Source organism: Dromiciops gliroides, chromosome 2 (genome assembly GCF_019393635.1).
Source record: "Dromiciops gliroides isolate mDroGli1 chromosome 2, mDroGli1.pri, whole genome shotgun sequence".
Lineage (NCBI taxonomy): Eukaryota > Metazoa > Chordata > Mammalia > Microbiotheria > Microbiotheriidae > Dromiciops > Dromiciops gliroides.
This window is the reverse complement of record NC_057862.1, coordinates 263,267,717-263,289,593: the sequence shown is the minus strand read 5'-3', so window position 1 is coordinate 263,289,593 and position 21,877 is coordinate 263,267,717. Positions and strand designations below refer to the sequence as shown.

At 36.0% G+C, this 21,877-nt stretch overlaps 1 protein-coding gene across 1 annotated transcript in view; it reads left to right on the top strand.

Annotated features, from left to right (window-relative positions):
- MDGA2 (MAM domain containing glycosylphosphatidylinositol anchor 2) overlaps window positions 1-21,877 on the top strand; it is a 707,950-nt gene that overhangs the window by 632,451 nt on the left and 53,622 nt on the right. Inside the window, exons 13-14 of the mRNA XM_043986356.1 lie at window positions 4,981-5,136; window positions 7,016-7,174. Of these exons, the coding sequence (XP_043842291.1) occupies window positions 4,981-5,136; window positions 7,016-7,174 (315 nt within the window). The remainder of the gene's footprint in view (window positions 1-4,980; window positions 5,137-7,015; window positions 7,175-21,877) is intronic.

Sequence of the window (21,877 nt, the reverse complement as noted above, 5' to 3'; positions counted from 1 at the left end):
GACCTCTCTGTCATTTCCATATGCCAAGCTGGGATAGACAAAGGATTCTGACATTTTAAGGATTCCCCCATCAGGATTTGGACTGGTGCATTTTCTAGATCTGTTTAGAGGAGGGTATGGAGAGGAAGTCAACTCATTGCTTCCTGTCACTCATATATTCCATCTTCCCAATATTCACTTAAAAATATGCATGTTAGTTTTCTTTCCATTTATAATGCTGTCATTGTTTATATTCTTTTCTTGACTCTGCTTACTTCATTCTGCATCAAATCATGTAAAGCTTTATGTGCTTACCTGTGTTCATCACATTCTTCATTTCTTACAACACAGTAATGTTCCATTGCATTCATGTATCACAATTTGTTTAGTCATTGCCCAATCAATAGTTACCTATTTTGTTTCTAATTCATTGCTATCACAAAAATGATGGCAACAAATATTTTGACATATATGGGTGGCTTTCCTTTTATCCCTTGTTTCCTTAGAAGAAGAGCCCAATAATGTAATCTCAGAGGTTACCACTTATTTGCATAATTTCAAATTACTTTTTTAAATGGTTGTGATGAATTACAGCTCCACTGACAATGCATCGATGTACCTATATTTACTCAAGATTTTTAGGGTGTAAGGAGAAACTTCAATGGTTTTGTTCTTTATAGTTTTTTCTTTTTAATTAATTTACTTTTACATTTATTTTTGTTTATTTTTAGTTTTCAACATTTGTTTTTATAAGATTTCTAGTTTCAAATTTTTTTCCCTCCCTTGCCCCTCCCCAAGACAGCAAGTAATCTGATATAGGCTATATATGTACAATAACATTAAACATATTTCTGCATTAGTCGTATTATAAGAGAGGAATCAGAGCAAAAAGGAAAAAAAACCTCAAAAAAGAAAAACAACAGCACCAAAAACAAAAGAAATAGTATGGTGCAATCTGCATCCATATTCCACAGTTCTTTTTTTCTGGATTTGGGGAGTATTTTCCATGATGAATCCTTTGTAACTATGGTGTACCGTTGCATTGCTGAGAAGAATCGTCTATCACAGTTGATCAACACACAATGTTGTTGATACTGTGTACAATGTTCTCCTGGTTCTGCTCATCTCACTCATCACACAAGTCCTTCCAGATTTCTCTGAACACCATCATTTCTTACAGCACAACAAAATTCCATTACATTCATATGCCACAACTTGTTCAGACATTCCCCAATTAATGGGCAGCCCCTCAATTTCTAATTCCTTGCCACCACGTAAAGAACAGCTATAAATATTTTTGTACATGTGGATCCTTTTGCCTTTTTTATGATCTCTTTGGGGAAAAGACCCAGTAGTTATATTGCTGGGTCAAAGGTATGCACAGCTTTATAGCGCTTTGGCCATAATTCCAAATTGCTCTCCAGAATGGTTGGATCAGTTCACAGCTCCACCAATAATCCATTAGTGTTCCAATTTTTCCACAGCTTCTCCAACATTTATTATTTTCCCTTTTTGTCATATTAGCCAATCTGATAGGTGTCAGGTGGTACCTCAGAGTTGTTTTAATTTGCATTTTTCTAATCAATAGTGATTTAGAGGATTTTTTCATATGGCAATAAATAGCTTTGATTTCTGCATTAGAAAACTGCCTGTTCATATCCTTTGACCATTTCTCAATTGGGGAATGACTTGGATTCTTATAAATTTGATTTAGTTCCCTATATATTTTAGAAATGAGGCCTTTATCAGAAGTAGTGGCCATAAAAATTGTTTCCCAGCTTTCTGCATCCCTTCTAATTTTGGATGCATTGCTTCTGCTTGTACAGAAACTTTTTAATTTAGTGTGATCAAAATCATCCATTTTGCATTTCTTAATATTCTCTATCTCTTGTTTGGTCATAAACTGTTCTCCTTTCCAAAGATCTGAAAGGTAGACTATTCCTTCCTCTCCTAATTTACCTATGATATCACCTCTTATGTCTAATTCATGTATCTATTTTGACCTTTATTTTAGTATAAGGTTTAAGATGTTGGTCTATGCCTAATTTCTGCCATACTATCTTCCAGTTTTCCCAGCAACTTTTGTCAAATACTGAGTTCCTATCCCAGAAGCTGGATAGACATCATCTCAATATATGTCATACATGTAATATTATGCCAAACTTTCCTCGAAAGTGTTTTGGGGAGCTCCCTCCCCAAAACTTCCCTTCCCTCCTTCACCTCTACCCCCCCCATCTCCTTCCCCTACCACTTTTCCTCAAGGCAAAAATATATTACTATACCCACTTGAGTATATATGTTATTCCTTCTTTGAGCCAATTCTGATACATTAAGGTTCACTCACTCCCCCACTCCTTTCCCCTCTTCCGTTCCCCTCCATAAGCTTCTTTCTTGTTTCCTTCATGTGATTTACCTCTCCCCATTCCACCTCTCCCCTTCCCCTTCCCCCAGTCTATTCCTCCTAGCCCTCAACCCTATTTTAAAGATGTCATCATGGGTTAGCTAGGTGGCACAGTGGACAAAGCACCAGCCCTGGACCCAGGAGACCCAGAGCCCACATCCAACCCCAGATATAAGATGCCCCACCTTGCTTGCCCCACATATAACAAGAATAAACAAAAAGTAAGTGCCTTACAAATACCATCCCTTCATATTCAGTTCAGACCTGTGTCCACTATGTATTCCTTACTGAAAAACTTCTTATGAGTTGGAAGTATTATTTTCTCATGTATGAATGTAAACAGTTTAACCTTTTAATGTCCCTCATGATTTCTTTTTCCTGTTTACATTTTATGAATCCCCAGGGTCTTTTATTTGAAAGTCAAGTTTTCTATTCAGTTCAGATCTTTTCATCACAAATGCCTGAAAGTCCTCTTTTTCATTGAGGTCCCATATTTTCTTCTGCATGATTATATACGGTTTTGCTGGATACATGATTCTTGGTTATAATCACAATTCCTTTACCCTCTGGAATGTCATATACCATGCCTCTTATACTTTAATGCAGAAGTTGCTAGATCTTGTGCTATCCTGACTGGGGCTGCACAGTAATTCAATTCTTCCTTTTTGGCAGCTTGCAATATTTTCTCCTTGACCTGAGATCTCTGGAATTTGCCTTTCATATTCATAGGAGTTTTCCTTTTAGGATCTCCTTCAGGAACTGATTGGTGGGTTCTTTCCATTTCTATTTTACCTTCTGCTTCTAGAATATCAGGGCAATTTTCCCTGACAATTTCTTGGAAGATGATGTCTAAGCTTTTTCTTTGATCATGGTTTTCAGGTAGGCCAATAATTTTCAAATCATCTCTCCTGGACCTATTTTCAAGGTCAGTAGTTTTTCCAAGATGATATTTCATATTACCCTCTAGTTCCTGAGTTCAAATCCGGCCTCAGACACTTGACACTTACTAGCTGTGTGACCTTGAGCAAGTCACTTAACCCCCACTGCCCTGCAAAAACAAAAACAAACAAACAAAAAATTCATTTGGATTTGCTTTTTTGTGTCTTGGTTTCTCATAAAGTCACTAACTTCCATTTGTTCAATCCTAATTCTTATCCAATTGTTTTCTTTAGAGAGCTTTTGACTTTTTTCTCATGTCTTTCCTGCATCACCCTCATTTCTCTTTCCATTTTTTCCTCTAGCTCTCTAATTTTATCTTCAATGTCCTTTTTGTGTGCCTCTATGGTCTTAGACCAATTCACGTTTTTCTTTGAAGCTTTAGATATAGGGGCCCTGACATTGACATCTTCCTCTGAGGGTGAACCTCGATCTTCCTTGTCACTAAAGAAACTTTCTATACTCCTCACCTTTCTCTTTCTGCTCATCTTACCTTTCTTTTACTTGACTTTTAGCTCCTTAAAGTGGGGCACTGTTTCCAGGCTGCACTATCTCAAGCTTCCAAGGGTCCCACATGGTATGATTTAAGTAGGAGCAGGTTCTTCACTCACCTGGCCTATTCCCTGGTCCGTAGATGACCCCAGACCAACTTGCTAATGAACCAGTTTTGTGTGCTGTGGTTGTCAGCTCCTGACAAGCCTTTGCCCCCCCTCCACCTGGGCCACTTCTACTCAAGCCTACCTCCTGGTTTCCAGCAGAGGTGAAAAACCCAAGTTCTATCTCAGCACCATCAGAGACCCCTGAAATCTTACCCCTGCCAAGGGCTCAGCCCTCTCACCAGACTGTGAACTTAGTTCCAGACGATATTGGCACTGCAGCTGATTCAGAGGCTCTGGGGGTCCCTTTCTCAGGTGAGGCCTTCCTGGGACTGGATCTGTGGCAGGGTGACTGTGGGGTTGGGCTCCACCACTGTGTCAGCACAGCAGCTCCCTCCTTATGACCTTCCAAGCTATCCTTGGTTGGGAGATGATTTTAGCACGTTCTTCTGTGGATTTTGCTGCTCCAGGAATTGTCTTATGACATTATTTAGATCTGCTGAATAGTTGATTCTTGATTGTGATCCAAGCTTTTTTTTTTTTTCCTGGAATATCATATTCCAAGGCCTCTGATCCTTTACTGTTGAAGCTTCCAGGTCCTGTGTAATCCTGACTGTGGCTCCATAATTTTTAAATTGTTTCTTTCTGGCTGATTGCAGTATTTCTCTTTCACTTGGTAATTCTCCTAAGAGTTATAAATCTAAGATAAACAATATTAAAAAAACAGCAATATCCATCTCAAAAATTTAGATATTTATTTAAATTGAAGATAGTAATTCTACCTAGACCCATGGTTTTATCAATTGTTATTATTGTATGGTGCTTTAAAAACTTTATTTGGGGGGCAGATAGGTGTCGCAGTGGATAAAGCACCAGCCCTGGATTCAGAAGGTCCTGAGTTCAAATCTGGCCTCAGACACTTGACACTAGCTGTGTGACCCTGGGAAAGTCACTTAACCCTCATTTCCCCACAAAACAAAAAACAAACAAAAAAAGCAAAACATACCAAAAAAACCTTTATTTGACAGAATTGCAAATACTGATATCATTTATTTATTTTGTTTGCAGGTGAGTTTCACTGTGGATTTGAAGATGGCAACATCTGTTTGTTTACTCAAGATGATACAGATAATTTTGACTGGACAAAACAAAGTACTGCAACCAGAAATACAAAGTATACCCCAAATACAGGGCCTAATGCAGATCGTACTGGATCCAAAGAAGGTAGGAGATCCTTGTGAATGAAAGTCTTCAAAGTTATACTATTATTTAAAAAATTATTTAGAATTTCCCCCCAATTACATGTAAAAAAAACCCAATATTTTTCACATTGATGTTTAAAAACTTTGTGTTCTACAAAGTTTTACTATTCTACATATAGAAACTCAAAATACAATATTAATGCTAGATTGGTGATAGTAATAATTTTATAGTTTTATCTTCTTCAATATTTTAAGAGATTTTGATTTCATCTTCAGAGACTGTTTTAACTGATGTATATTACAACCTCTCCAAGCATTAAGAAAGAAGGTTTTATAACAATGAGCAATAATTTTACCCCTTAGTAGCCAACATCCTTATAATTTACTTACTTAGTGGTTCTGAAATTCCAGATAACGTACTGCTGTAGAATCAGAATAAGACTTTTATGGAGGATGTTTTTGACTACTTCACAATTATTAAGATATAAGTATGGCATTATTTTTGTGTGATACTAAACTTTAAGAAATTTTCAGATATTCTAGGTGTTTTATCCCACAGGATCATTCATAAAACAAGATAGAAAATAGAGGACTTAAAAACATAAAGGATCAACCCCAACTCTTACCCTTATTCCTTTCAAGTAATTATAATTTATCAAACCTGAATTATTCAACCAATTTACTGCAATTTCCATTATTTTCCTTATATGTATAGCTTCTAAACTTATGTTAATTTATTTTTAGAATCCTAATAAATAAGTTCTACCCAAAGAATTTTCTTTTCATTGCTTGGGCAGTGCAGTGTTATTTCTCATTGTTGGTTATTTGACGTATTTGTTTATAGGACTTGTGTTTTAAATGACCACTATAATGGTGTGAGAATTAGAATGGCACCCCTGCTGGAGAGATACTGTAGGGAAGCTCCACCATGAGGAGAAGGCATGTGATTTGGAAGTCATGTGACTTCAGTGTCTGGAAGCTGGCCAGTGTCTGGAACTTGGCATCTGTAAGGGGCTAAAATTCTAGCTATGATGTCTAAAATCTAATGAATGGTTGCCCCAAATTAGAAGCTTTAGGAAGAGTTTAGACTTTTAAGAATTTATTAAAGAGCAATCAGAAGTAGGTGAGGAGAGAGAGAGGTAAAGATCTAACTATTTCTAAGAGACCCCAGCATCTGACCTCTCCAAAACGAGGTAAGGAACCCAAAAGACCCAACGCTTCCTTCCTCCTCCCAGAAGCTTCCTTTCTAACAGGAAACAGGGTCCTCCACAAACACACAGCTCAAAGCCAATTGGTTGGCAGCCCTGATTGACAGAACTAGCAGGCAGATCTACAGTTGCCAAGTTCTGGTCGCCGGCCAGCTTCTGGATGCTAAAGTCACATGACTTCCAAATCACATGCCTTCTCCTCATGGTGAAGCTTCCCTACAGTATCTCTCCAGCAGGGATTCCATTCTAATTCTCACAATGGCAATACTGATATTTGTACACACAACTGCCTATTTATTAAGTTTAAAAAGAGACACTCCACCAATATTCACTTCATATGAAAAACATATCATATAATAATTTTAAGCTCTAATTTTAATTTCAATCCTGAAATTCAAATTTTTTTCAGTTATGTTTAACTCTTCGTGACTCCATTTGGAGATTTTTTGGCAAAAATACTAGAATGATTTGCCATTTCCTCCTCTGAATCATTTTACAAATGAAGAAACTTAGGCAAAGAGGGTTAAGTGACTTGCCCAGAGGTAGACAGATAATAAATGTCTGAGGCCAGATTTGAACTCATAACGAGCAGTCTTCCTCACTCCGGGCCTGGCACTCTAATTCATCACCTAGCTTTTCAAATAGAAATGTCATTATTCAAATAATTTAAGTTTTTTTTTTCATTTTTTTTAGGTTATTATATGTATATTGAGACCTCTCGGCCCAGATTAGAAGGAGAAAAGGCCAGATTACTCAGTCCTGTTTTCAGCATAGCCCCCAAAAATCCTTATGGAGCCACAAATACTGCATATTGTTTCAGCTTCTTTTATCACATGTATGGACAACATATAGGTAAGAAAATGTGAAAAATATTTGTCTTAAAACAAAAATGAGAAAAGGGTCCCATAAAAACCTCAAACAAAATTATTTCTGGCTGACATGGTTATGGTTGACTTCTTTGATTGACAACTTTCATAATAACCATTTAGGAGTTCAATACTTTCAATCTTATTACCTTAGTCTATAACCAAATTAAAAATCAAAAGTTAAGAGTTGAACCTGTTTCCCCTATGGAGGATAACTCACCCAAATCCCTAAAGGGATGAGTTCTAAAATCTTTTTGGAGCATATTTTATCTTATGTTTATTATACAAGATGTTTGGCAGACAAATTATACATTTTAATGAGTATAAAAGTTAACATATTTGGAAATATTTTAAACTAACCATATTGTATGAATTTTAGAGCCTTCATTTTCTTGTTTGAAAAACTTATCTCATTTGCAAATCCCAATGCAAAAAATGTTGTTATGGATTTCATAGCACCTTCAATAAAAGCACTTATCAGTTCCAACTTGTTCATAGATAACTGGCTTGTTTTAAATTTTTAATGGATCTTTGCTGTCATCATTGTGAGGCCTTCATGCATTGCTTATTTGTTGTCCATATTTTCCCATAATTCCTCTGTATGATGTACGGTATCTACCCTGTTCATTGGGGAAACTTTTTTTATTGCTTGTTTTTGTATTTATTTAATAGTATTCCATATAAGTTGTCCATTAGATAATGATATAATATGATTAAAGGTAATATTATGAGAAGTGGTGAGAGAACTTGATCTGGAATCAAATAACCTATAATTAAGTCTTTGTTCTGACATATAAAGTCAACATGATCTTAGGCAAGTTATATATCCTCTCTGAACTTCTGTTTCCCCAATATAAACCAAAAACATAGGGCTAATAATACTTGTATTACCTATTTGACTTTTTGTTTGTTTTTGAGAACTAAATGAGCTGATGCATAAAAAGGAACTTTGTTGATAAGTATTTTTGTCTCCTGATATTATCAGAGAGACTTCAAACAGAAAAAAAAAATCAAAATATCTTGACAAGTAATTAAAACAATTCTATATGTGAAAACCTCGATCGTACTTGAGACCTGGTAGATAATAACTAAAACATCCAAAGTCCATATATTTAGTCATTTGTATGTATAAGCATCTGTGGATATTCAAATTGATCTGAGGGAGGTTCAATATTTTGCTTTAGCTTTTCAGCCATGTTCTCTATTACCTCCATGATAAAAATATCATTTCATACCATATAATTTTACATAGCAGAAGATCCAAAGCTACTATAATTATAAATATCATGAGTTTTTAAAAATATATTATTTTTTCCAGATTCCCATTCACAAGCCAACCCTTATCATCAACCCTCAGCATAGCAATCAGTTTGTGTGATTTTCATTATAAAACATTTGAAGCTCTGCCATGATCGGGAAAATTTGTTATGAAAGGAGCAGGAAGGACTTGTTATAACAATGTCAAGTCTATTTCCTCAGGTCCATGTTCAGCATGAAAGAATGACCTACTGGGGCAGCTAGGTGGCGCAGTGCATAGAGCACAGGCCCTGGATTCAGGAGTACCTGAGTTCAAATCCAGCCTCAGACACTTAACACACTTACTAGCTGTGTGACCCTGGGCAAGTCACTTAGCCCCAATTGCCTCACTAAAAAAAAAAAAAAAAGAAAAAGAAAGAATGACCTACCATAGATATGTCAGAACAAAACTCCTTTAACTATGATTTTAGGTAAATCATAGGAAAAGCTAATCATTTAGTGAAATTTGACTTTATTCACAGAGCCAGTGATTATCTATAAAGCATAAAATATTCCTGATCACAAAGAAAACAGCAATCTTCTCAATCTTCCCAACTATTGACATGCAATGGCAGTATATTCTAGATGTCAGTATCTTCATGGTATTTTCCATTGAATAGTGGAGTTCTGGCTTAACAGCTCAAAGTTATACATTCACAGCATTTAGATCTAAAGAAGAGCCAACCTCCTAATCATACAAATATGTTATACTCTAGGCATCTGTCAAATTAACAGAATTTCTTATGTGATCATTTCCCCAAATCACAATGTAATACTATAGTGCTTACTATGTGCCAGGTGTTGTCCTAAGTGCTTTATAATTATTGTCTCAATTAGCATTATAAACATAATACAATATCATGTATTTAAACAATAAAAAATCATGAATTTAAAACATCCAGTTTAATGCCTTTTTTAAATATCTTAAATGGAAAAAATGCATTCCATTCATGTATCAATTTAGGCATTCCAAACTGGTTGCATTCAGAGACAATCCAGTTGCATATATGGTTACAAAAGCAGCCAAAACCATATACCATTTGGTGGACAGATCAGTTATGGTATGAATAATAATTTTCCAAATTAATTTTTCAAAACCTAATATAATTTTAACTTTAAGATAGGAGAACCAACAAGTGATTTCAATATGACTTAACTTTGATAGAAGAAATACACTTATAATTCTTATTCTTTATAGGTCATTATAAAATACCTTTCATTTTCTGCTCAAAAAAAGGTCATATATTGAAACCTGCATTTTCTGGAATTAAAATTAGTAGTGTAGTATTCTCTCTCTCCATTAAACCAGAACCTAATTTCACATCATTCTGATATCTAAGAGAATCAGTGAAAATTTCTGAGGTATGAACTTGCTGCAATGGGATTTCGTCTTTATGGGATCAGTCAACAGAAATTCCTCATCTCATTTACCTTAAAGGGGACTAGTGCCTGTAGTTAATTTAATTTACTATGTCTCCCTAAGTCTATGAAATTCTCCTGCAGAAGAGTCTCTGCATTGTATCTATTAGACTACACCCTCAGAAGCCATTCTTTAAGTAACTCAAGTTTCTGTTTGAACTTCTCTTATAACCTGGAAGGTTTCTTTACTGCTCCCCCAGTGAAGGAAATCACATCCTGGAGTGTAATAATAGGGTAATCCTGGGTCAATCTACCACAAGTAGTTCTCAAGTCTCTTCTACACTGTTAATATCAATCTCCTGTCCTATGGCTCTGATTTCACTGAAAAACAGTCAACCTCTTAGTCAGAGACTCTCTATCTCTCTATCTCTCTAATCTCTCTAATCTCTCTCTCTCTCTCTCTCTCTCTCTCTCTATTTATCTATCTATATGTCTGTATGTATATGTGTGTGTTTGTGTGTGTATCTTTTCCCAGCTTATATACTATCAGCTCCCACTCCCTAGAATAGATCTCCCTTCACTTTTCCAGTTAGTTACCAACTCCATTAGTTGCCCTTCCACTTTTAGTGCATGGTCCTTAAAAGCCAAGAGCTCTGTCTATAGGAGTTAAAAACAGTTGGCCAATTTTCCTTCAGTCTTCTTGGGCTGGTAGTCCAACTTCTGCAAAATAATAAACAATAGCCAAGGAATACTGGACTTGATATGTGTCAGCATACTCCTACACTCACTAGGCCAATTGTTCCAGATCAATGGGAACCTGCTCTCTGTCCCACTTGAGAAGATTACTCACACATAACCAAAACAGTTTTAGCAACCAGGTACCCAGGAAGTGTCTGTCCATCACATCATCCTATTCTTTAGTTTTGGGTTTCTGTTTGATTTGGGGATCAAATGGGGCACTTCTGAGTCAATGAACAACACATTTATTTTGTCCAAACACAGTAAGGATATACAGCAAAGATATAGTGGAACTTATCTTCAGCTTAGCTACATGATTCCCTTATTCCTTACAGAAACTTGTCTAATCAGCAGAAGTACTGGAAATGGTGACTCCTATGGACGTTCATACTCACCAAGTTTCAGAGGAACATTTTCCAGAATGAGGGAAGCTTGAGCTAATCAGGTTGTGTAGAAGGTGAAAGCTGTTTCAGGGAAGACAGGGAAGCTTCACTAGGAAACTATTGGTCCTATCACACTGGCAAAGATTGTGATTATTGTATTATATCAAATTGGTTGAAAAAACAAAAAATTCTATATTTCTGAAGTTTAGGAAACAAAAATTCTTTAGATTCTCCAACTTCCTTCAGCTTTCCTTTCCTTTCTTCCTATGGAATATAATTAAAATCCTACAGACTTCAAAATTTTGCTTATTTCCCTGCACTGACACAATAATTCACTTTCCTTCACTACTACTTTCTCAATCTCTCATACCTTTATTTTCCAGTTATATCCCAAGACTACCTTCAGACCTAAATTTCTTTAAAAACTGAGATTCATTGATTAAAAAAAACCTTACTTTTCCTTGATCACAAGTTAAACTTCAAGGTATGCAGACAGTTCCTAATCTTGTTAGAGAAAAAAATTTCATATTTATGTTCTTGACAGCTTAAAAACATGTAGTTTATTATACCATTAATTAAAAATAAAACAAATAAAATTCAAGAAAAGAAATATACTGATGAAAGCCTAGTATTCTCTCCTGGAGGATACAGAAGGGTTGCTAACACTTGAAATAAAATAGATTAACTGGAAACTCTGAAAACAAAACAAAACAAACAATGAGATGACAAATTTATTGGCTAGTTGATTACCCCACCTAGAAGCCTTGCAAGGTAAATTTAACCAAGAGTGGTTTTAATTTAACCAAGGTTACTGAGCTGAAGAACTCAAATTAGATCCAACCTAGTACAGCCCCATCTCAGGTGCCAAAAATTGTGACAGCATCCTGGAGTATATTTACTAGTAGCTTCAAATACTTAGTGACATGGAGAAAAGTAACTACAATTTATTCACTCAAAGTGTAACACATCATCAAAGGTCAATGTATTCATTGCTGTCATAATTTGGTTAGTGACATTTATACCATATGGAAAGAAAAGGTGTTCTTTCTGATCATAGAAGAGGAAGGAATGTATCCTTTTTAGGAGCATAGTCATCCTCACTATATCACAGGGAACCTTACATACCTTATTAGATAAGGTCTCTTTTGCAGTAATAAAGCAATTATAAGGAGAAAAGGAGAACCAGCCTTTGCAAGTTGATCCTGAGCTGAGGCAACATAGAAAGAAATGAGTCAAATTAATGTTCAAGAACATGAAGGTTGATTAAAGCTGAGACCTAACCTGTGACAATCTAAAAAGGGTTTTATTCAAAATTAAAACTTTTGATTTTGTTGGGATGGAGCCAAGATGGTGAAGTGCATTGGACATTTCTACTGAGCTCTATCAAGCCAACCCACTAAAAAACCTTTTAAAACCACATCAAATTAAATTCTAAGTGAAATAACAACAAATAATCACAGTGACTCAGGTTTCCAGCCCATGACAGCATAATAGGACACAAAGAGGGCTCTGCAGAAATTGGGGTAGGGGCTAGCTGGGAGAGCTCATTCCTTTACCAACTTTCTGTCAGGTTTGTAATTTTAAAAAATTATTTAGTCTTTTAAAAAAAAATCCCCAATTACAAGTATTTATTTATTTATCTATCTATTTGTTTATTTATTTGTTTATTTAAGGGTTTGAGTTCCAGTTTCTATACCTCTCTCATTCCCTCCCTCCCTCTCCTCCCCTCTCTCTAAGGTGGTGAGCAATCAGATATAGGTTATACATGTCCAATTATGTAAAACATTGCCATATTAGTCATTTTATATAAAATGATAAAAAGAAGAAGAAAATACAAAGTAGCATGCCTCAGTCTGTGTTCATTTAATATCGGTTATTTCTCTGGAGGTGGATAGTATGCTTTATCATTAGTCCTTTGGGATTGTCTTGGATCATTGTATTGCTGAGAGTTGTTAAGTAATTCACAATTGCTCATAGAACACTAATGCTGTCATTGTGCACAATGTTCTCCTGGTTCTGCTCACTTGACTATACATCTTTTTAAGTCTTTCCAGACTTTTCTGAAATCATACCACTCTGAGTCATCCAACTCTGACCACCCCACAAAAGAAAAGATAAACAAGTAATAGATGCTTTACAGATAACATCCCTTCATAATCAATTCCCATATGTGACCTCTCTCTAAATTTATTTCTATCATCTGCCCTAATACTGAGGAATTTCTTATGAGTTAGATTATCATCTTTCCATATAGGAATGTAAGCAGTTTAACCTCTTAACATCCCGCTTAATTTATTTTTCTTGTTTACCTTTTTATGCTTATATAGGGTCTTATATTTGAAAGTAAAATTTTCCATTCAGTTCAAGTCTTTTCATCACAAATACCAGAAAGTCCTCTTTTTCATTGAAATCCCATTTTTCCCCTGAAAGATTATGATCAGTTTTGCTGGGTAGGTGATTTTGGGTTGGAATACCAATATCATATTCCATGCCCTCCTATCCTTTAAGGTGGAGGCTGCTAGATCTTGTGTTATCATGATTGTGGCTCCACAGTACTTGATTTCTTTCTTTCTGGCTGCTTGCAATATTTTCTCATTGACCTGGGGGCTCTGGAATTTGGCTATGATATTCCTGGGAGTTTTCATTTTTGGGATCCTTTTCAGAAGGTGATTGGTGAATTCTTTCAATTTCTATTACCTTCTGTTTCTAGAATGTCAGGGCAATTTTCCCTAACAATTTTCTGGAAGATGATGTCTAAGATCATGGTTTTCAGGTAGACCAATAATTTTCAAATTATCACTCCTGGCTATATTTTCCAGGTCAGCTGCTTTTCCAAGAGGATATTTCACATGGCGCTCTATTTTTTTTATTCATTTGGATTTCCTTTATTGTGTCTTGATTTCTCATAAAGTCATTTGCTTCTATTTGCTCAATCCTAATTTTTAAGTAATGATTTTCTTCGGAGAGCTTTTGTACTTCCTTTTCCATTTGGCCCATTTGGCTTTTCAAGCTGTTCACTTTTTTCATGACCCTTCTTCATCACTCTCATTTCTCTTTCAATTTTTTCCTCTACCTTTCTTACTTTTCCCTTTACCTTTCTTCCTTTATCTTCAAAGTCCTTTTTGTGTGCTTCTATGGCCTGAGCCTAATGCATATTTTTCTTGCAAGCTTTGAATGTAGGAGCCTTGATGTTGCTATCGTCTTCTGAGGGTGTACCTCGATCTTCCTTGCCACTGCAATAACTCTCTATGGTCTTCATCTTTCTCTCTCTGCTCATTTTGACAGTCTTTTATTTGACTTTTAACTCCTTCTTTTTTATGGGGCAATGAGGGTTAAGTGACTTGCCCAAGGTCACACAGCTAGCAAGTGTCAAGTGTCAGAGACCGGATTTGAACTCAGGTCCTCCTGAATCCAGGGCCGGGGTTTTATCCACTGTGCCACCTAGCTGCCCCCTTAACCCTTTCTTAAAGTGGGGCACTACTTCATGTACTATCCTGAGCTTCAGGGGGTCTAAAGTGGTGTTTAAGGAGGGTTCTTCACTTGCCTGGCCTCTTCTCTTGTCTATAGATAACCTCAGCCCAACTTGCTAATTAACTAGGCAGCAAAACTTTGTGTGTTGTGGTTGTTAACTCTGATGAACCTTCTCCCCTACCCCACCTGGGCTACTGCCACTCAAGCCTACTTCCTGGTTCCCAGCAGGGGTGAGACATCCAAGATCTTCCTCAGTGCCAGCAGAGATCCCTGTAATCTTCCCCTGGCCAACCACTCAGCCCTCTCACCAGACTGTGAGCTTAGTTGCAGACAACACTGGTGCTGCCACAGATTCAATAGTTCTGGGGGGTCTCTTTCTCTGGCTAGGCCTGCCTGGGACTGGATCTGTGTCAGCGTGACCTTGGGGTTGGGCTCCACTCCCACCTGGCACAGCAACCCCCTCCTGCCAACCTTCTAAACTATCTTTGGCTAGAAAGTAATCTTAGCCCATTCTTTTGGGGGTTCTGCTGCTCTAAGAATTGTCCTTTGGCATTATTTGGAGGTTTTTTTGAGCAATTGTGTTATGAGTTCCAAGAGCCTTTCCTCTGTCATCTTGGCTCTGCTTCCAATTACATGTAAAAACAATTTTCAACATTCATTTTAAAATTTTGAGTCCATAGTCAAGTTGTAAGATAAAACATAGACCAACCCTTTCAATGAAGAAAGTATCAAAATTATACTTTGATCAGTATTCAGATTCCATCAGTTCTTTCTCTGGGGAGGGATAGCATTTTTCAACATAAATCCTTCATAGTTTTCTTGGATCATTACCTTCCTTAGAATAGCTAAGTTACTGCTAATCATCTTACAATATTGCTGTTACTATGCATTCTCCTGGTTCTACTCATTTCACTTTGTATCAGTTCATATAAGTCTTTTTGGGGTTTTCTGAAAGCATCTTGCTCATCATTTCTTATAGCACTATAGTATTCCATTACAATTATATACCACAATTTGTTCAGCCAATTGGTAGATATGCCTTCAATTTCCAATTCTGTGCTGCCAGAAAAGAGCAGCTATAAACGTGTGTGTGTGTGTGTGTGTGTGTGTGTGTGTGTGTATGAGAGAGAGACAGAGACAGAGAGACAGAGACAGAGAGACAGAGACAGAGAGATCAACAGTGTCAAGACTACAGAGTTCAAGAGTTTGAGAAAAGTGAAGACAGAAAAAAAGGTCCTTGAATTCAGCAATTGAGAAATCACTAGTAATTTTGGACTAAGAAATTTCAGTGGGATGAAAATGTTGGAAGTTTGATTGTAAAGCATTAAGAAGAAATTGAGGGGGCAGCTAGGTTGTGCAGTAGATAAAGCACTGGCCCTGGATTCAGGAGTACCTGAGTTTAAATCCAGCCTCAGACACTTGACACTTGCTAGCTGTGTGACCCTGGGCAAGTCACTTAACCCCCATTGCCCCGCAAAAAAAGAGGAAGAAGAAGAAGAAGAAGAAGAAGAAGAAGAAGAAGAAGAAGAAGAAAAAGAAGAAGAAGAAGAAGAAGAAGAAGAAGAAGAAGAAGAAAAAGAAGAAGAAGAAGAAGAAATTGAGAGGATCTTTTCAAGGAGTTTATCCACAAAGGGCAGAAGAGAGAGGATGAAAATTAGGAATGATAGAAAGCTCAAGGGAGAGAATTTTGAGGATGGGGGAGATATAGCCATATTAGTACGCAGTAAGGAAAGAGCCAGTAGACAAGGAGAGACTGAAAATAAGATATCAAATGGAGATGCTGTTGTGGTTGTTGTTTGTCCCTCATTCTAGAAGAGGACCATGAGATCAGGTAAGTGATGTCATGACTTGCAGTAAATTGGATTTAAGTGAGTCAGAGCTGTGCAAAGCCACCCAGGTCCACTGGCTAGATTTATATAAGGACAACTGGAGATGGTCCAGGATGCAGTGGGAGACCTTGGCCTTTTTAAGTTAAGGTCTTTCTCAGGTCTCAGTTTGTCTGAGGCAATGCCCATTAAGTGGATAAGGCTAAGTAACAAATAAGGTAAAGAATGGGCTCTTTCTAAGGGGAAATTTTGTATCTCTAAATGCCTACATGAATGAAATAGAGAAAGAGGAGATTAATTAATTGGGCATGCAACTAAAAAAGCTAGAAAAAGAACAAATTAAAAATCCCCAATACCAAATTAGAAATTCTGAAAATTAAAGGAGAGATTAATAAAATTGAAAGTAAGAAAATTTTGAATTAATAAATAAAACTAAGAACTGGTTCTATGATAACAAAAAGGATCAAATAGCTAAACTTTTGATTAATTTTATTTAAAAAGAAAGAAGAAAAATAAATTACCAGCATCAAAAATGAAAAGGACGAATTGACCACCAATCAAGAGGAAATTAAAGCAATGATTAGGATCTATTTTGCCCAACTATATGCCAATATACTTGACAATATAAATGAAATGGACAAATATTTACAAAAATATAAATTGCCCAGATTAACAGAAGAGAAAATAAAATTCCTAAATAAGCCCATTTTAGAAAAAGAATTTGAACAAGCTATCAGTGAACTCCCCAAGAAAGATTCTCCAGGGCCAGATGAGTTTACAAGTGAATTCTACCAAACATTTAAAGAACAATACTATACAAACCATTTGGAAATATTAGTGAAGAAAGAATCCTACCAAATTCCTTTTATGAGACAAATATGGTGCTGATACCTAAACCAGAAAGAGCAAAAACAGGGACGGAAAAGTATAGACCAATATCCCTAATGAATAGTGATGCAAAAATTCTAAGTAAAATATTAGCAAAGAGATTATAGTAATTTATTCCCAGGTGTGACCAGGTGTGATTTATACCAGGAATGCAGTGGTGGTTTAATATTATCAAAACTATCAACATATTTGAGCACATCAACAACAAAGCTAACCAAAATCATATTATTATCTCAATAGATGCAGAGAAAGCTGACAAAATACAGAATCCATTTCTATTAAAAACTCTAGAGAACATTGGAATAAATGGAGGTTTCCTTAAGAGGATAAACAGTATTTATCTAAAACTATCTTAAAACTATTATATGTAATGAGGATAAGTCAGAAACATTCCCAATATGATCAGGGGTGAAACAAGGATGTCTATTATCACCTATTGTTCAACATTGTACTGGAAATGTTAGCTTAAGCAATAAGAGAAAAAAAAGAAATTGAAGGAATTAGAATAAGCAAAGATGAAACAAAACTATCACTTGTTGCAAATGATATGATAGAATACTTAGAGAATCCTAGAGACTCAACTAAAAAACTACTTAAAACAATTAACAACTTGAGCAAAGTTGCAGGATATAAAATAAATCCATGTAATTCAGCAGCATTTCTATAAAGGACCATATATAAAGGACCATTCTATAAAGCTCAGCAGCAAAAGATAGAAAGAGAAATTCCATTTAAAATAATTGTAGGCAATATAAAATATTTGGGAGTCTACCTGCCAAGAGAAACTCATGAACCATATGAATACAATTACAAAATACTTTTCACAGAAATAAAACCAGATCTAAATAAATAGAAAAATATCAATTGCTCATGCCAATATAATATAAATGACAATTCTACCTAAATTAATTCACTTATTCAGTGCCATACCAAACTATCAAAATTATTTCATAGAGATCAAAAAATAATAAAATTCATCTGGAAGAACAAAAGATCAAGAATATCAAGGGAATTAATAAAAAATGCAAAGGAAGCTGGCCTAGCTGTACTAGATTTGAAATTATATTATAAAGCAGCAACCATCAAAACTATTTGGTATTGGCTAAAAAATAGAGTGGTGGATCATTGGAATATATTAGGCATACAAAACACAGCATGTACCATTTGATAAACACTAAGACTAGTCTCTGGGATAAGAACTCACTATTTGACAAAAACTACTGGGAAAATTGGAAAATAGTATGGCAGAAACTAGGCATAGGCCAACATCTTATACTATACACCAAAGTAAGGTCAAAATGGGTACATGATCTAGACATAAAGGGTGATACCTTAGACAAAATAGAAAGGGAAGGAATCGTTTGCTTGTAAGAATGGCCTCCTTTACCTAGTCAAATAAAACAAAAACCAGAAAATTAATAAATAAGTCTGGGAAGGGAAGGCCCTCAGGGTTTCTGGCCAAAACAAAAAAAGAAGTGATAGAATAGTGTTAACAGAGGAGGCAATATGTTGGAGAAAACAAGATGGAATTGGGACCATTCTCTGATATACTTACAGCCGCCTCTTTCTTAGAGGTAAAGATTATCTCAAGGAAGTTACTTTAGCAATTAGTCAGAAAATTGCTCCACCAATGCAGCCAGATCTGGACCATTTGGCTGAAGTAAATCTGTTGCTAAATTTAAATGCTCTTTTAAAGGAGGAAAATAACAGCTCTCTCAGAGCTAGGTATCACACAATACTAAATTCAAGTACTTTAGTAAGGTGGACAAATAGAAAAAATATTCCTGTCTTAGAATGAATAAAAGAGTTTGGAATGTGAGGAACCACCATGTACATATAAAATTGTTAGAGAAAGAGCTTGTAGGCTCAATGAACAGCATGATTTCCTAAAGGGGCAGAGTTATCGTTTGAAGCATTATAGTCACCTTGAGTGGGTTACAGGAAGAGACACAGAATAAAAACCCCAAAGAGGTATTTTAAGGATACTTAAAATTAGTAACTATTAGTCACTAATAGCATCAGGTTATCAAACCTGGTTGCTGCAATATTCTTACCTCAATATTTCAGAAAACGAAAAAAAGATAATTTAAATTTATCATTTTTTCAAATTAAGATTTCTAATAAAACCGACTTCCTTAAGCAAGCTGGATGTTATCCTACATATTCTGTCAGTGTCAAAAATATTTTAAGCATCATGCTAAGTGCTGAAGCTACAGAAAAGTAAAAAACAGTCTCTCCTCTCAAGGAACTCACATTCTAAGATCACCACTTTTCAATGGTGTGATCCAGGTTTGCTTTGCTTCCAGATAATCATGTGCTTTTGATGAAGAATATGTGACAGGATCAAGGTATGATTAGCATCAATATGCATTTGGGAAAAATAAAATATAAATGCCAGAAGAAATAATTATAGTTTAGTTGTATGTAATATGTAGATTGACCTTGATGCCCTCACTCAATCTGTATATCAGAAGGCCACTTGTCACATAGTGCATATAAGGTATCCTATCTCTGAAATACACTGGCTGTGTGGTCAGTACAATTTTCTAAGCTTCTAAGTTTCAGAGTAGTAGTCTACCTTACCAAACTTAGTTTCTTCACAGGGAGTTCCCTACCCACATGAAATCAAAAGTTCATATCCTTCCCTACCCCCAAAAATGTCTTATTTGACATTTCTGTATTAACTTTGTTTATATCACCCAATTTACAAAATCATCTAACAAATATTAATTCAGTGCCTATCATGCTAGTTACTATGCTAATAATGTATGCGTCAAAAAACACACAGAAAATTTAAGTGCTATACTGTAAAGATAGATGGGTAAGTAGAAACACAATGCACGCCCTCCTCACCTCATTTATAAACTATTACAACAGCCTCTGGATTACTTTCAAGTCTTTTCCCAACCTGGTCCATCCTCCACTGAGCTATCAAAGTCCAGTGGCTGCTTATTACTTCCAGGAATATTCCCCTTCCCTGTTTGACTTTTAAAGCCCTTCATAACCTAGCCCCTTCCTACATTTTCAGTCATCTTACACTTTATGACCCTCCATTTACTCTACAGTTGGATTGCTTGTTGTTCCCTGCTCACAGTTCAAAATACTCCATGTCCTCACTGTGCATTTTCATTTGCTAATCCTTATGCATATATTTCTCTCCTTCTTGTCTCTGAATCTTGGCTTCTTTCAATTCTTAGATAACATCCCATCTGATTTTCCCTATCCCCTTATAGAATTTCTTCTCGCTTAGATTATCCCTAATTCATATATACACACATGCATACACACATATATGCACACATAATTATGCATACATACATGTGTATATGTATTTGTGTGTGTGTCTGACTACTCCAGCACTCAGCCAAGTGCCATTACTCACTTGTCATTTGCCCATAGTTGTTTCAATGTTGTCTCCTTAATTAGACTACTTTTCTTTATATCTCTCGCTGTACATATTAAGTGCTTGATAAATGCTTTTTGATTTTACTTAGGGAGATTGATAGATGATAGATACATAGATATATAGGTATGTAAATACATACATACATACACACATACATGGAATATTTATCAAGGACCTGCTACACGTCAGGCACTACCTTAAGAGCTGCAGATACAAAAAACAAATAAGACAATACCTACCCTGAAGAAACTAACATTCTAATGGGACAACAGAACACATAAAGGGAAGGCTGAAGGAGAGGGACAATGGGAACAAGGCAACTAGCAAGGCTCTGTAGAAGTTGAAAGTGTAAGTTGAGTTGTGAATGAAGTGAGCATGGTTGAGGCTTTTCAAGAAATGGTGACCAAGGTGATCCTTCGATCACCAATTAAGAGTGTCATCCTTAATATAAAGATTTCCTTAGGGTGGGAAAGTGATTGACCAAGAATATAGAAAAGTCTGGAGAGTTTTTTACTAAATAGAGAGTGAAGTGAAATTGGTTGGGTCCCTTGTGAAAAGGCAGGCTGGTTAACTACCTGATTAGTTACTTGTCCCTTTTAGTAACATGTCTCTTCTACCAGTACTCTACTGAAAAAAAAAACAAAACTAAAACAGGGAGGAGGGAATCATCAAAGAAATGTGAAATTTTGATGATATGCATTTTATATCATTTAAATGAAAGAAATTACTGAGCAATTGTGATAATTTATGCCTAACTGTACAAACTATAGAAACAGTGCCAAACTATACAAACTATCATTTGGGATTTAGAGTTAGAAGGAATTTTGTTCAGTCATTTTGCAGTCATGTCCCACTTTTTTTTTTGGGGGGGGGTGGCAATGACGGTTAAGTGACTTGCTCAGGGTCACACAACTAGTAAGTTTCAAGTATCTGAGGCTGGATTTGAACTCAGGTCCTCCTGAATCCAGGGTTGGTGCATGTCCCACTCTTAATGATCCCATTTGTTGTTTTCTTACCTAAGATAATAGGAGAGTTTGCCATTTCCTTCTCCACCTCATTTTATAGGAAACTAAAGAAAAGAGGGTCAAATAACTTGCCCGGGGTCACAGAGCTAGTTATTTGTCTGAGACTAAATTTGAATTCAGGAAAATGAGTCTCCCTGACTCCAGGCTCAGCATTCTCTCCACTATGCCAACTACCTGTCCAAGAAGTCATGTCAGAGATCATCTAATCTAAGAAAACTGAGGCCTAAAGAAGTTTTGCTCTGATCAAGGTCACACAACTAATACATTGTAAATCTGAGACTAGAATCCAGGCTTTCT